Source organism: Poromitra crassiceps (assembly GCF_964638095.1).
Source record: "Poromitra crassiceps genome assembly, chromosome: 28".
In the NCBI taxonomy this organism is placed as follows: domain Eukaryota; kingdom Metazoa; phylum Chordata; class Actinopteri; order Beryciformes; family Melamphaidae; genus Poromitra; species Poromitra crassiceps.
In genome coordinates, this window is record NC_139651.1 from 7,793,353 (window position 1) to 7,808,668 (window position 15,316).

Genomic DNA, 15,316 nt, shown 5'->3' on the forward strand with positions numbered 1-15,316 from the left:
GCTGTGCCTTGTGTGTGTGTGTGAGAGAGAGAGAGAGAGAGAGAGAGAGAGAGAGAGAGAGAGATTGCTGTGCCTTGTGAGAGAGAGAGAGAGAGAGAGAGACAGACTGCTGTGCCTTGTGAGAGCCATAGAGAGAGAGAGAGAGAGAGAGAGACAGAGGAGAGAGAGACAGAGAGAGAGAGAGAGACAGACAGAGAGACCACAGGGGCCCCGCTGCTCATTAGCATGCATGCTTTTACAGGCCTGGTCCAAAGCCACTTTATGTATTAGTAAATAGAGACAGATGGCGATGAGGAGGTGCTATCGACTAGCCATAGCCTTTTAAACAGGAATCAATGTCCGGGGGCAGAGCACTGAGACAGGGGTCTTAACTCTGTGATACGGCCTTTATGAAATGACTGGTCACACTCTAGTGTTGTTGTGGCCTCTGGAGGCGAAGTCAGGTCCATATTCTAGTCGTCTACACACTGTGCAGTATGACTACAGGGGGTTTTGATTGGTCCAGTCAGGCAGGAAGGGGAAGTGAATGGAGACTTGGCTGGCGACTCACAGATCTGTAGTACTGCTGTCAACGGATTTATACGTGGAGGCAATACAGCATCGATCTCATTGACAAGCCCCCAGTTTAGCGGCGGAAAAGCCTTCGCAGGTATAGCGGGGGGGGGGAGGGGCTTACGGAGGCCCCGCTGGAGTGGGAGCAGGTATAGCGGGGGGGGCTTACGGAGGCCCCGCTGGAGTGGGAGCAGGTATAGCGGGGGGGGCTTACGGAGGCCCCGCTGGAGTGGTAGCAGGTATAGCGGGGGGGGCTTATGGAGGCCCTGCTGGAGTGGGAGCAGGTATAGCGGGGGGGCTTACGGAGGCCCCGCTGGAGTGGTAGCAGGTATAGCGGGGGGGCTTATGGAGGCCCTGCTGGAGTGGGAGCAGGTATAGTGGGGGGGGCTTACGGAGGCCCTGCTGGAGTGGGAGCAGGTATAGTGGGGGGGGCTTACGGAGGCCCTGCTGGAGTGGGAGCAGGTATAGCGGGGGGGGCTTATGGAGGCCCTGCTGGAGTGGGAGCAGGTATAGCGGGGGGGGCTTATGGAGGCCCTGCTGGAGTGGGAGCAGGTATAGCGGGGGGGGGGGGGGGGCTTACGGAGGCCCCGCTGGAGTGGGAGCAGATATAGCGGGGGGGCTTACGGAGGCCCTGCTGGAGTGGGAGCTTGGATCGCGGGTCGAAGCGGGCATGTGTTGTGGTTGTACGTGACAAGGTGGTCCTGTAGCTGATTGTGATTAATGTGTGTGTGTGTGGGTGGGGGGGATGGATAGATAGAGCGATAGATAGATAGATAGATAGATAGATAGAGCGAGCTGCAAAAGGTGTGGAGCAGACATTGATCATGGCTTGTCTCGCTGTAGCACCGCTGTCAGAGGTCATCTCCATCATCTATATTAATAAGTCTTTATCATCTCCCTCCTGCACGCCCAACACACAACAACTCAGCCCCACCGTAACCCTGCAGACCCCCCCCCGCCCCCCCCCCCTCTGCACAGGGACCACCTGAGCCGAGGTGAGCCAGAGCCTTAAACCCACCCACTGCCGAGGCAATTAAGAGTTTAACCTGGACGCAGCCCGGGGAGTCCAGAGAGAGAGAGACACTCTGCACTGCACTCCAGTCAAATAGAGCAAGACTCTGCAGAAAGAGATGGAGGGAGGGGGGGGGGGTGAGGGATGATGGAAGAGAGAGATCGGGTGAGGAACGGAAAGAGGAAGAGGAGAGGAGACATGATAGAGAGAAGATGAGAGAGAGAGAGAGAAGGATGCTGGGGTGAGGAAGAGAGATGCATAGTGAATGGGAAGGGAAAGATTGAAGGCGAAAGAGAAACAACGAAAGACAGAGAGGGGAGGTATGGAGGGAGGGAGGGAGAGAGAGAGAGAGAGAGAGAAGGATGCTGGTAGTAGAGTGGGGGGTGAGAAAGAGAGATGTACAGTGAATGGGAAAGGAAAGATTGAAGGGGAAAGAGAAACAACGAAAGACAGAGAGAGAGAGAGAGGGGGTACGGAGGGATGCTGGAAGTTAGAGGAAGAGAGAGAGAGAGAGAGAGAGAGAGAGAGAGAGAGAGAGAGAGAGAGAGAGAGAGAGATACCATACATGTGTAGGATCCAGACAGAGACAGACTGAAGATAGAAGCACAGTGTACACACAGCCTTCTCCTCCATGAGAAGAAGGTCACAGGCCCTCTCTGAGGACCTCCCTGAAATAAACTCCTCTCTCCCGCTGCACTTTCCTGGGCAAACAACCTCCTCTGGTCTTTATTAATGGAATATGAGGGGCACTTTGACCGGGGGACAAAAATTCAATATTTTCCCCGACCCCCCGCGCCAAATATTTAAACCAAGCAAATAAACAGACAAATAAATATATCTCCCCTCTGCCAAGGGGAGCGAGGGGCCAGCAGCCGGTCCCCTGGATGTAATTTGACGGCCCACTTACTTGGAGGGCCAGAGCCCAGTGCTACTCAGACACTCATTTGAAGAGCTGTCAATCAAGGGGCAACCGGCGTGTGTGTGTGTGTGTGTGTGTGTGTGTGTGTGTGTGTGTGCAATTCATCCTCAAGGTTGGAGCAGATAAGGTGCGTCTCTCTCCTGATGACTCCATCACACCTCCCTCCTCTCCTCCTCCACGCTGTCTATCAAGCCATCTTAGCGCCGGCCCTAATAGGCCCGGAGTTTCATCTCATTGCCGTCTGTCAGATGTGTTAAGCATGAGGGCGGGGCTGCGAGGGGAGAGAGAGAGAGAGGCCGGCCGCTTGTCTCGCGCTAATTCTAACGCAGAACGATTACGTTTTAAGCCGCCGCACGAAGGCGCGCGTGCGTCTCGCTCGGGCGGAACGAACACCGGTTTCGGCTCGCTCGCAGTGAAGTCAGGGAGAGAGAGATGGATCAGTCTCCTGTTTGTTTGTTTGTTTGTTTGTTTGTCCATTGGTCACATATCAATATCAACATATCAATATCTCAGATGCTGCTGTAAAATTATACATCTCACAAAGCGCTCCAGCATTTTCAAAATGACACTCATTGTCCAATGTGGGGGGGGGGGGGGGCGCCGGCGGCTACAGTCCTCCTCCACTTCTTCTTCTACTCTTCTAAAAGCAGCGTTGCGACTTGCTGGCCTATCAGCTCTCTCTCTCCCCTGCTGGGTACGACGGGGAGTGAGAGGCTGCTGGCCATATCAAAAAGACCTTTCATCCATATTAGATGAAATGCAGATGACTCAATTATGCCTGGCTCTGACATCAAGAAGACCACTCGGCGGAGAAGCTGCTAACGTTAGAAAATTATCTGCTTAATCCGGCTGATATGAATGGCAGGGCATTAACTGTGCTCGCAACGCTAAGGAAGTGAGACAGGTAACGCTAAGGAAGTAAGACAGGTAATGCTAAGGAAGTGAGACAGGTCATGCTAAGGAAGTGAGACAGGTAATGCTAAGGAAGTGAGGCAGGTAATGCTAAGGAAGTGAGACAGGTAATGCTAAGGAAGTGAGGCAGGTAATGCTAAGGAAGTGAGACAGGTAATGCTAAGGAAGTGAGACAGGTAATGCTAAGGAAGTGAGACAGGTCATGCTAAGGAAGTGAGACAGGTCATGCTAAGGAAGTGAGACAGGTCATGCTAAGGAAGTGAGGCAGGTAACGCTAAGGAAGTGAGACAGGTCATGCTAAGGAAGTGAGACAGGTAATGCTAAGGAAGTGAGACAGGTCATGCTAAGGAAGTGAGACAGGTAATGCTAAGGAAGTGAGACAGGTAATGCTAAGGAAGTGAGACAGGTAATGCTAAGGAAGTGAGACAGGTAACGCTAAGGAAGTGAGACAGGTAATGCTAAGGAAGTGAGACAGGTAATGCTAAGGAAGTGAGACAGGTAACGCTAAGGAAGTGAGACAGGTAATGCTAAGGAAGTGAGACAGGTAATGCTAAGGAAGTGAGACAGGTAATGCTAAGGAAGTGAGACAGGTAATGCTAAGGAAGTGAGACAGGTAACGCTAAGGAAGTGAGACAGGTACAGTATGAGCAGACATGCTTTGCTCCTCAGGGGAAACAGTGTGTATGGAGGGGATACGAGTGGTGGCGGGAGATGAGGTGTCTGTAAATAAACGGAGGAAAAGGAGATGAGAGAGGAGGTGAGTGGAGTTAAAAGATGATACACACAGGATTTTGTTCTGAAAAGACTACATTTCCCAGAAATCCTGACCCCCCCCCCCCCCGCCCAGTGTCGAGATAAAGGCTGGCAAACTTTTCAGAAAACGTCTCGCTTGTTTGCCGCGTTAATTAATCATAGTAATCATAATAGTAAAATTAATGTCCAATGTGGGGGGGGGGGCACCGGCGGCTACAGTCCTCCTCCACTTCTTCTTCTACTCTTCTAAAAGCAGCGTTGCGACTTGCTGGCCTATCAGCTCTCTCTCTCCCCTGCTGGGTACGACGGGGAGTGAGAGGCTGCTGGCCATATCAAAAAGACCTTTCATCCATATTAGATGAAATGCAGATGACTCAATTATGCCTGGCTCTGACATCAAGAAGACCACTCGGCGGAGAAGCTGCTTAACGTTAGAAAATTATCTGCTTAATCCGGCTGATATGAATGGCAGGGCATTAACTGTGCTCGCAACGCTAAGGAAGTGAGACAGGTAACGCTAAGGAAGTGAGACAGGTAATGCTAAGGAAGTGAGACAGGTAATGCTAAGGAAGTGAGACAGGTCATGCTAAGGAAGTGAGACAGGTCATGCTAAGGAAGTGAGACAGGTCATGCTAAGGAAGTGAGACAGGTAACGCTAAGGAAGTGAGACAGGTCATGCTAAGGAAGTGAGACAGGTAACGCTAAGGAAGTGAGACAGGTCATGCTAAGGAAGTGAGACAGGTAATGCTAAGGAAGTGAGACAGGCAGGTAACGCTAAGGAAGTGAGACAGGCCATGCTAAGGAAGTGAGACAGGTAACGCTAAGGAAGTGAGACAGGTAACGCTAAGGAAGTGAGAAAGGTAATGCTAAGGAAGTGAGACAGGTAATGCTAAGGAAGTGAGACAGGTAATGCTAAGGAAGTGAGACAGGTAACGCTAAGGAAGTGAGACAGGTAACGCTAAGGAAGTGAGACAGGTAACGCTAAGGAAGTGAGACAGGTAATGCTAAGGAAGTGAGACAGGTAATGCTAAGGAAGTGAGACAGGTAACGCTAAGGAAGTGAGACAGGTAATGCTAAGGAAGTGAGACAGGTAACGCTAAGGAAGTGAGACAGGTAATGCTAAGGAAGTGAGACAGGTAATGCTAAGGAAGTGAGACAGGTAATGCTAAGGAAGTGAGACAGGTAATGCTAAGGAAGTGAGACAGGTAATGCTAAGGAAGTGAGACAGGTAATGCTAAGGAAGTGAGACAGGTAACGCTAAGGAAGTGAGACAGATAACGCTAAGGAAGTGAGACAGGTCACGCTAAGGAAGTGAGACAGGTCATGCTAAGGAAGTGAGACAGGTAATGCTAAGGAAGTGAGGCAGGTAATGCTAAGGAAGTGAGGCAGGTAATGCTAAGGAAGTGAGACAGGTAATGCTAAGGAAGTGAGACAGGTAATGCTAAGGAAGTGAGACAGGTCATGCTAAGGAAGTGAGACAGGTCATGCTAAGGAAGTGAGACAGGTCATGCTAAGGAAGTGAGACAGGTCATGCTAAGGAAGTGAGGCAGGTAACGCTAAGGAAGTGAGACAGGTCATGCTAAGGAAGTGAGACAGGTAATGCTAAGGAAGTGAGACAGGTCATGCTAAGGAAGTGAGACAGGTAACGCTAAGGAAGTGAGACAGGTAAAGCTAAGGAAGTGAGACAGGTAACGCTAAGGAAGTGAGACAGGTAACGCTAAGGAAGTGAGACAGGTAATGCTAAGGAAGTGAGACAGGTAACGCTAAGGAAGTGAGACAGGTAACGCTAAGGAAGTGAGACAGGTAATGCTAAGGAAGTGAGACAGGTAACGCTAAGGAAGTGAGACAGGTAACGCTAAGGAAGTGAGACAGGTAACGCTAAGGAAGTGAGACAGGTCATGCTAAGGAAGTGAGACAGGTAATGCTAAGGAAGTGAGACAGGTAATGCTAAGGAAGTGAGACAGGTAATGCTAAGGAAGTGAGACAGGTAATGCTAAGGAAGTGAGACAGGTAATGCTAAGGAAGGGGAAACAGTGTGTATGGAGGGGATACGAATGGTGGCGGGAGATGAGGTGTCTGTAAATAAATGGAGGAAAAGGAGATGAGAGAGGAGGTGAGTGGAGTTAAAAGATGATACACACAGGATTTTGTTCTGAAAAGACTACATTTCCCAGAAATCCTGACCCCCCCCCCCCCCCCGCCCAGTGTCGAGATAAAGGCTGGCAAACTTTTCAGAAAGCGCCTCGCTTGTTTGCAGCGTTAATTAATCATAATAATCATAATAGTAAAATTAATGTGGTAATGATTTATTAGCGGCGGCCAGCAGCACTATAAGTCACTCGGTTGGTTGGTTGGTTGGTTGGTCCAAAAAAAGTTCCCCGCCCTTTTTAGCGGATGAGAGAAATGGGTCAGCTACTAGAGAGACAGAGAGAGAGAGAGGGAGAGAGAGAGAGAGAGAGAGAGAGGGAGAGAGCCCTGTAGGACAGACAGAAGATATAGGGGCCAGCCACCAGAGCCAGGGCCACAGCGACGACCCATAAACATGCTCTACATTCAATCAGGCTGCTGTTTGATCTGCGACACACACACACACACACACACACACACACACACACACACACACACACACACACACACACACACACACACACACACACACACACACACACACACACACACACACACACACACACACAAACTCCCCCTCCCCAGCTCATCAGACCATCAGAGGCATATTGAACTGCAGGGATTCCGGGCAGCATCAACATCACTTTTCTTTTGGAGAAGCGTCCAGCAACACTAACACCAAGTGAAGAGGCCAGTCAACGTGTCAGTGGTGATCTGGCCCCTCGCACACAGTCAACGTGTCAGTGGTGATCTGGCCCCTCGCACACAGTCAACGTGTCAGTGGTGATCTGGCCCCTCGCACACAGTCAATGTGTCAGTGGTGATCTGGCCCCTCGCACACAGTCAATGTGTCAGTGGTGATCTGGCCCCTCGCACACAGTCAACGTGTCAGTGGTGATCTGGCCCCTCGCACACAGTCAACGTGTCAGTGGTGATCTGGCCCCTCGCACACAGTCAACGTGTCAGTGGTGATCTGGCCTCTCAGTGAAGAGGCCAGTCAACGTGTCAGTGGTGATCTGGCCTCAGTCAACGTGTCAGTGGTGATCTGGCCCCTCGCACACAGTCAGCGTGTCAGTGGTGATCTGGCCCCTCGCACACAGTCAGCGTGTCAGTGGTGATCTGGCCCCTCGCACACAGTCAACGTGTCAGTGGTGATCTGGCCCCTCGCACACAGTCAACGTGTCAGTGGTGATCTGGCCTCTCGCACACAGTCAACGTGTCAGTGGTGATCTGGCCTCTCGCACACAGGAGGGAGAGTTTGTTTGTAGCATGAGATGCTTCTCATCTGTTAGACAGCAGCCTCAGCAGCTCCTCTGACCCGGGGTTTGGTCTGCCTGTCTGATACACGCTGTGCAGCAGAGACGTAGTGGAGACTAGTACACCTACACCCTGCTTTTTATTTGTTCAGTATGATTTATAGTGTGTACATCATAGTACAGTACTGTAGCAGTACATTTATTTTTTTAAGTTTAAAGTGATAACTCTAAGATTTCAGCTTTGTTCTCTTGGGTGACACCTATGGCGATGAGTGGTAATTGCAGGTGACATCCAAACAGTGTTGCATTATGTGACATTACTAATGTCACATAATGTCACTATATACTGCAAAGGCTTCCATCAATGGTCCATAGCCTCAATCAACATTGTGAGTGACTCTTAATTTTTTTTATTTTTTTTAGATGAAAATTTTTGAGATTATAACTTTAAATCAGGATTCTGAGAACAAAGTCAGAATTCTCAAAGTCAGAATTCTGCAGTGGAAAAGAAGCATACGATGTGACATCACTGACGATGTCACGGATGACATTATCGATGGTGTATCGGAATTTGAATGTCAAAAAAGGTTATGAACCCCTGAGTTAGGGCATGTGAACCCCTTGAGTTAGGGCATGTGTTGCCTCGTTTTGACTTTGAAGTGAAACTGCACTCTTTGCATTTCAGGTTTTCAGCGGTGGTGCTATTTCCGTGACCTTTGGTGCAATTAACAGTTGCCAAACATTGGGGTTGGTGTTGCTTTGCATGTAGTCAATCAAGTCAATGTTTTGTCAGTGCTGAGTGCTGTTTGTCTGAGCCTCTGACAAATGATCACAGGCCGTCCCACTGCTGACAGCTGCCCCAGAGCTCTGATGCTATCTTCAGCCTGCTGCTTCAATTACTACTGACTGACTGGCCCCAGGCCACCTGCAGCAGCCTGGAACACACACACACACACACACACACACGCACTACACACACACACACGCACACTACACAGGCATGCACGCACACACATACACACACTGCACAGGCACACACGCACTAACACACACACACACACACACACACTACACAGGCACACACGCACTAACACACACACACACACACACACACACGCACGCACGCACGCACGCACACACACACACACACACACACACACACACACACACACACACACACACACACACACACACACACACACACACTACACAGGCACACACGCATGTACATTTTGACACATGTATTCCTGCATGTACACATGAAACACACACAGTACAGTACAGAGAAAGCACACAGGAAGACAGACACAGGAAGCAAACATAAACACATAAATCGCTCTGCAAACAAGAACCTTCATCTATCGTCATCTATAATATAACACTATACAGTACATCATGGTTGGGCTCATATCATCTCTCATCAGATTTCCTTAATCCTAAGTATTAAATAAAATTGCCATTCTATGACAATGATAGCAATGATTCTCTATCATAAGGCATCATTCTGGGCAAAGAATGATGATTTGGAAGAGAATCCTGTCCAACACAATCAAACCCAACCGTGCCACACAGTGACCCCCCCCCCCCCTCTCTCTCCCTCTCTCAGAGCCACACAGTGACACATTTGACTGGGATATGACCCCGAACCGATACCTGTCCCCACCACACACCTGGTTATTTTATCTCTGCCTGTGCCTATTGTTGGCCTAATTGAGGGTGGGTTTGGCTGGCTGGCTGGCTGGCGGCTGACCCCGGCCGAGACAATGCATACCTGTGGCTCTCACCTGTGTGCTCTCACCTGTGTGCCTCTCACCAGCGCCGTGTCATTGTCTCTTCAAGTGGGGCCCTTTTCCCCTCGGCCCCCGAGGGGAGAGCGCTCCACGCTCATTCATCACTCAGTCACTCAGCCAGTACAGGAAGTAGTTAACATGGGCGACCTCTGGGACGGCGGACTGGGGCTGCGTTGGGGGAGGGGTTTGTGGGGACACTGAGAACAATACTCTCCTCTTTCGCTGGCTGACATCAATCAATCAATCAACCGATCAATCAGTCAATCAGCTGTAGAAGCTGTTGTGCTAATACAAACAGTTCATCAGCGGATCAGAGAGACAAGGGATGATTATGAAGCTCCTTTGTTGTTTTACATAATATAGCATAGCAATGTGAAGTGTACTGAAGAGCCAGCAGGAACCGCCTGAAGATGTTGCTGTCATTCATTTGCCTTTGATGAGTTGAACGCGAGCCATAAAATAGGGTAAAATAATTATTTGTAAGTACTATTTGACCCTGAGACTGGTGTGGAGACACTTGGAATAATTTGTGTGCCAGTGAGGCTAACTTCAGTAAATACGGGGGCTTTGTTCAAGAGGCCTACCCGACGTTCCATCCCATTTTATCTGGAGGCGGCGATATTGAGAGGGTCGCACAGAGCACAGTAGCTCACAGTAACTCACAGTAACTCTCAGTAACTCATAGTAACTCACAGTAACTCAGTAACTCTCAGTAACTCATAGTAACTCACAGTAACTCATAGTAACTCACAGTAACTCAGTAACTCATAGTAACTCACAGTAACTCACAGTAACTCATAGTAACTCACAGTAACTCAGTAACTCTCAGTAACTCACAGTAACTCTCAGTAACTCACAGTAACTCTCAGTAACTCACAGTAACTCTCAGTAACTATCAGTAACTCTCAGTAACTCACAGTAACTCACAGTAACTCTCAGTAACTCACAGTAACTCACAGTAACTCACAGTAACACACAGTAACACAGTAACTCACAGTAACTCTCAGTAACTCACAGTAACTCACAGTAACTCACAGTAACTCTCAGTAACTCACAGTAACTCACAGTAACTCACAGTAACTCTCAGTAACTCACAGTAACTCACAGTAACTCACAGTAACTCTCAGTAACTCACAGTAACTCACAGTAACTCTCAGTAACTCTCAGCAACTCACAGTAACACAGTAACTCACAGTAACTCACAGTAACACAGTAACTCACAGTAACTCACAGTAACTCACAGTAACACAGTAACTCACAGTAACTCACAGTAACTCACAGTAACTCTCAGTAACTCTCAGTAACTCACAGTAACTCACAGTAACACAGTAACTCACAGTAACTCACAGTAACTCTCAGTAACTCACAGTAACACAGTAACTCACAGTAACTCACAGTAACTCTCAGTAACTCACAGTAACTCTCAGTAACTCACAGTAACTCTCAGTAACTCTCAGTAATTTTTTTACTATAATTACTGACTCAATAACACCTTGTTCCTGACCACATCACTAAAGTGTAAATCATAACTTTAACAAGAGTGCCCCTAGTGTATTGTTGTCATTGCATAATATATATAATCTATATAAATACATTTGGCAATGTGGACTCTGTTTGTCTGTTTCAAGATTTATTTATTTTCAAGAGTTTTTCCAGTGCGATCGGGCTGAAACTTTCAGGGGGTGTAAAGAGCACCCATGCGGGTGACCTGGGAGAGAGAGATGAGGGAGAGAGACTGAGATACAGGGAGAGAGGAGATGGAGAGAATGAGGGAGAGAGAGATAGGGGGAGAGAGACTGAGGGAGAGAGGGAGACATTGCGTGCGCGCCAATAGGGCAGGCGAGGCCACGCAGCAGCCGAGCTGCGGGCAAGACCGCACAGCAGCCGAGCTGCGTACACGAGCCGCAGGGCGGGCGAGCCTAGGAATCGAGTGCACCTAGACCTCAGAGGAGGCTCCCCCCTGTCTCTTCTGCTGAACACACGCTGATTCACCTGCTTAGGAAGGTTCAACCAACCTGCTTCAGGAGTCCCAGGCTCCAGACATCCAAGCTGAGGTCAAAGCTCCACCAAGCCTTGTGTTTGAAACGCTACCAAGGTTCTGTCTGATATGACCCTGGAGAAGACAGTTCCACTCGTCCAACTGGTCAAACCTACAGGAGCCCAGAGTTCCAGTGCCAAAAAAAAGTCTGTCGACAAAACCAAAGAAGGAGAAGGATTATTATTATTATTATTATTAATAATGCTGTAATTATTTTTTAAGTACAAAAATAGTTACATCATACCTACCGTACACATCTCTCACAATTACAAAATTGTTACCCCTTAATTCCCGGACTTCTTTTGTTACCCTGTAACTACAACGTTGTTATTTTATTAGTAACCCATAATCACACAAACATTTAAAATAAAAAAGCATTGCAGAAATATATAGTACACTCCATGGGTGTGTTATGCAGCAGAAATTGAATAACGGACACAAAGACACACAGACGCACAGAGGGAGGACACGGGTCGTTGGATAAAACATTGTTTTTTTTTTATTTACTGCCGTTTCCTATTGCTTCAGACAGACAAGCTGTGGCGCAGGGAGGAGCACAGTGGTTCAAACAATTCAGCGCTACTGCTGCTCGCCATCTACAAACACATCTCTCAGACACAACAGCGAGAAAAGACAAGAAGCAGGAAGAACAACGTTTGGCAACCATTAACATCTTGAAAAAACTTCTGAAAGAGTGCATTCTGCATTTTTAATAGTAAACAGCAGCATCTACTTCATCATGAACTAGATACAGAAGGAAATCTGCTTTGACGTCGGCCTCCCTTTCCCACCCGTTATTTCGCTTGTTTGAAAGTAGGATTTTTTGTCAGAAGCGGCGGGGGCGGATCTTTCTCCCCGCTCCCTCGGATGGCCTGCAGCGTGACAGGGGGAGAGCGTGGGCGCGCGACACGCTTAAAGACTAATTAAAAGCGATTGAACAGCTGTAATTATGAGAAACGCTGGTTGTGTTCCGGGTCGTTCTTCTTATCAGTGCTGCCTTTCATCAGAGCAGAGGCAAAGAGAGAGGCTCCCCGCTGCTCGTCTCTGTTCCCTCCATATGCACGTCTCACACAGCACACAAACAACTTCCAGCCATTGGCTAACAGGCTCGCACACTCGATCACACTCACGCACACACACACACACACACACACACACACACACACGCACTACAGGCTCGCACACTCGATCACACTCAGCACACACACACGTGCACTACAGGCTCGCACACTCGATCACACTCACGCACACACACACACACACACACACACACACTACAGGCTCGCACACTCGATCACACTCAGCACACACACACGTGCACTACAGGCTTGCACACTCGATCACACACACACGCGCACGCACGCATACACGTTCACGTGCAATCTATCACATGTACTGTATATACACACAGCTAAATGCACACACACACACACACACACACACACACACACACACACACACACTCACTCACTCACTCACTCAAATATTGCACAAGCACACCATCATACTGTAAACAACAAAACAACACATTCTTCATATCTCCATTTTGGTGACATTCATAACTTTCATATCGCTATATCTTTTCTTTGGTCTCCGGGCGTATTCCACTGTTGAAGACAAAAAAGGGGGATTACGCTATTCACCTTATCATTTGCCCATATAAGGACGCTTCCGCATAACGTCATTTTGTAATCGTCTTTCCGTTTTAAGTAGATTACTCCCACCTTTATCATTTTTAGACTTGCCAAAACGCTGTTTTCAAGCAAAAAAAACAAAACTGTTATAAAGTTTTTATATTTTTTCGGATGAGAACGTAACATTCCAAATATGGGACCAGTTTATCAGAATAACACCTATTTGGAAATGTTTAACGAGCAACGAGGAGCGCTGGCTGTGTGACCGGTCGGACGAGCTAGTATCTGTCAACCCCTACTGTACTGGCAGTGAGAAAACACTGTCGACGTGCTTTTGTAACTAACGTTAAATGCCGACTGGGTAACAGCCATCGGCTCCTCGCAGCAGTAACGCTATATGAGCATGGAACTGAAGTTGGCCGCAGTGTAGCTTAATTCTGAATGTTGCCAAACTTCATTCATAGTTCATAGTAGGAAGAACAAATACAATTGCGTCTTACACGGAAGAGAAAAAGTGGGCGTGGCAACATACGGTGAATACAGTTAAAGTGAAGAATGCAATCGGAAGTGAGCAAAGCACCATTCTATACTGTGAGATATAACACTGTGTGACGCGTAGAAAGCATACATGTACACTCACTGAGCACTTGATTAGGAACCCCATACCACGGTAATACTGGGTATCGGCTTTTAGCTCAATGTCAACCGGCTACCAAAGTGCCCACGCGCCTCAAGGTTCCACGTGTCGCATTCTGAGATGCATCTCCTGCTCTACCACAGTTCTAAAGAGGTTCTCTGAGTTACTGAAGCCTTTCTGCCCGGTGGAAGTCGGATGTCGGGGGGCTTTGTGGCAACATCAACTGTAAAGACTGATGAGTGACCTGGAGATCAGTGGACAAGCCCTATGCCAGGTCATCAAAGAGATCTTCAGATGGTGGAAGATCTGGAGTAGCGCAGTGGCTGTATAGCTGGAGATGAACGGAGGATGGAAGCTCTAGGACACCAGAATGCACCGCTGAGCCTACTGGAGACATCATGGGGCCCCGTCAGCAAAACCATTAATGAAAGTAGGAGCCCACTTGACAACCCCAATGACGTGTCTGCCTATAGCCCTTCTCAATATCGGAGTAACTCGGGTCAGTGCTTAAGCCTTCCATCATCACGGGGAGCACGGAAATTTAAGAGGTGGCACTAAGGATTTTTTAACATCACGTCCTGTGTGTTTGACAACGTTCATTCTGGAAGCCTCCAGTGACTGCCATGAATAGGATGGCTGACAACAAGGGAAAGACCGCGTGACTCCTGGAAAGACAGCTGACAGGAGGAAATAGACCCCACCACCAGGGGGCAGGCATGGGCTAGCTACCCATGTCAGCAGGATCCAATACTACTCGGTATTTCGGAGACACCCCGAGAGTCTGCGAGAGTGGGGGGGGGGGGGGGGGGGGCGGAAGAAGAAGACTCACGGACGGATAATACTGCTGTAGACCCAGGAACGAAAAAGACCACGAGGAAGACAAAGACCCATGCGACATGGACATCAGCTCCCCTAGAGGAAGGAAACTCAAGCACAGTGACAGAGGCAGAGGGATGTATGGAGCAGTTTCAGATATACTCAAAGCGGCCCGTGTGGCACCAACAACCGCGCCACGGTGAACGTCAGTGCTATGAAAGTCTGATCGGATAACAGTACGAATATGAAGGTGTACAGGTGTTCCTAACGAAGTGCGTACAGGTGTTCCTAACGAAGTGCGTACAGGTGTTCCTAACGAAGTGCTCGGAGAGTGTATGACTACTGATGAATAATGACTACGCCAATCCATTGACAAAAGCATGTTTGGGTTACATGAGATTAAGTAACAAAGTACACTGAAATAAATAGCGAGACGATGAATGCGAACACTGAAATGCGGGTTCTTCAACTTATGTTTCATTAGACCATTGTGAGACTAGTAGCTCGGTGCTGTAAAGCTTGCTTTGTTAGCGTGTTACTGAAGCACTACTCTGGTTCTATGGCGGTGGTCTGGTTGGGTAGCCAGTATCCTTCCAGCCAAAACCAAGTCGGGGTAAGGTGAGATGCCGGGGGTCAGAGGTCAGCGGGGGTGGGGTTTGGGGGGGTACTGGAAGGTGGGTTTGGGGGGGGGGGGGGCTGTGGACGCCCCGCCCCAATCAAAAGGAAATCAATCTTGGTGTGATCACAACTGAGCTTCTGTCTTCTGCCGTCCATCTCCTCAGCTGGTGTGTGTGGAGCATTCAGAAAAGCTGGTGGGTTTATCTCTCTCTCTCTCTCTCTCTCTTCCTCACTTCTCTCCGCTCTTCACAT

General features: G+C 48.6%; 1 protein-coding gene across 1 annotated transcript in view; it reads right to left on the bottom strand.

Annotated features, from left to right (window-relative positions):
• Positions 1 to 15,183: 15,183 nt before the first annotated feature.
• The window catches only part of fto (FTO alpha-ketoglutarate dependent dioxygenase), a 186,004-nt gene continuing 185,871 nt past the window's right edge, over positions 15,184 to 15,316 (bottom strand). The window contains exon 10 of the mRNA XM_083662283.1: positions 15,184 to 15,316. This exon is cut by the window's right edge and continues 1 nt beyond it. Coding sequence (XP_083518409.1) covers positions 15,311 to 15,316 — 6 coding nt within the window. The 3' untranslated portion in view covers positions 15,184 to 15,310.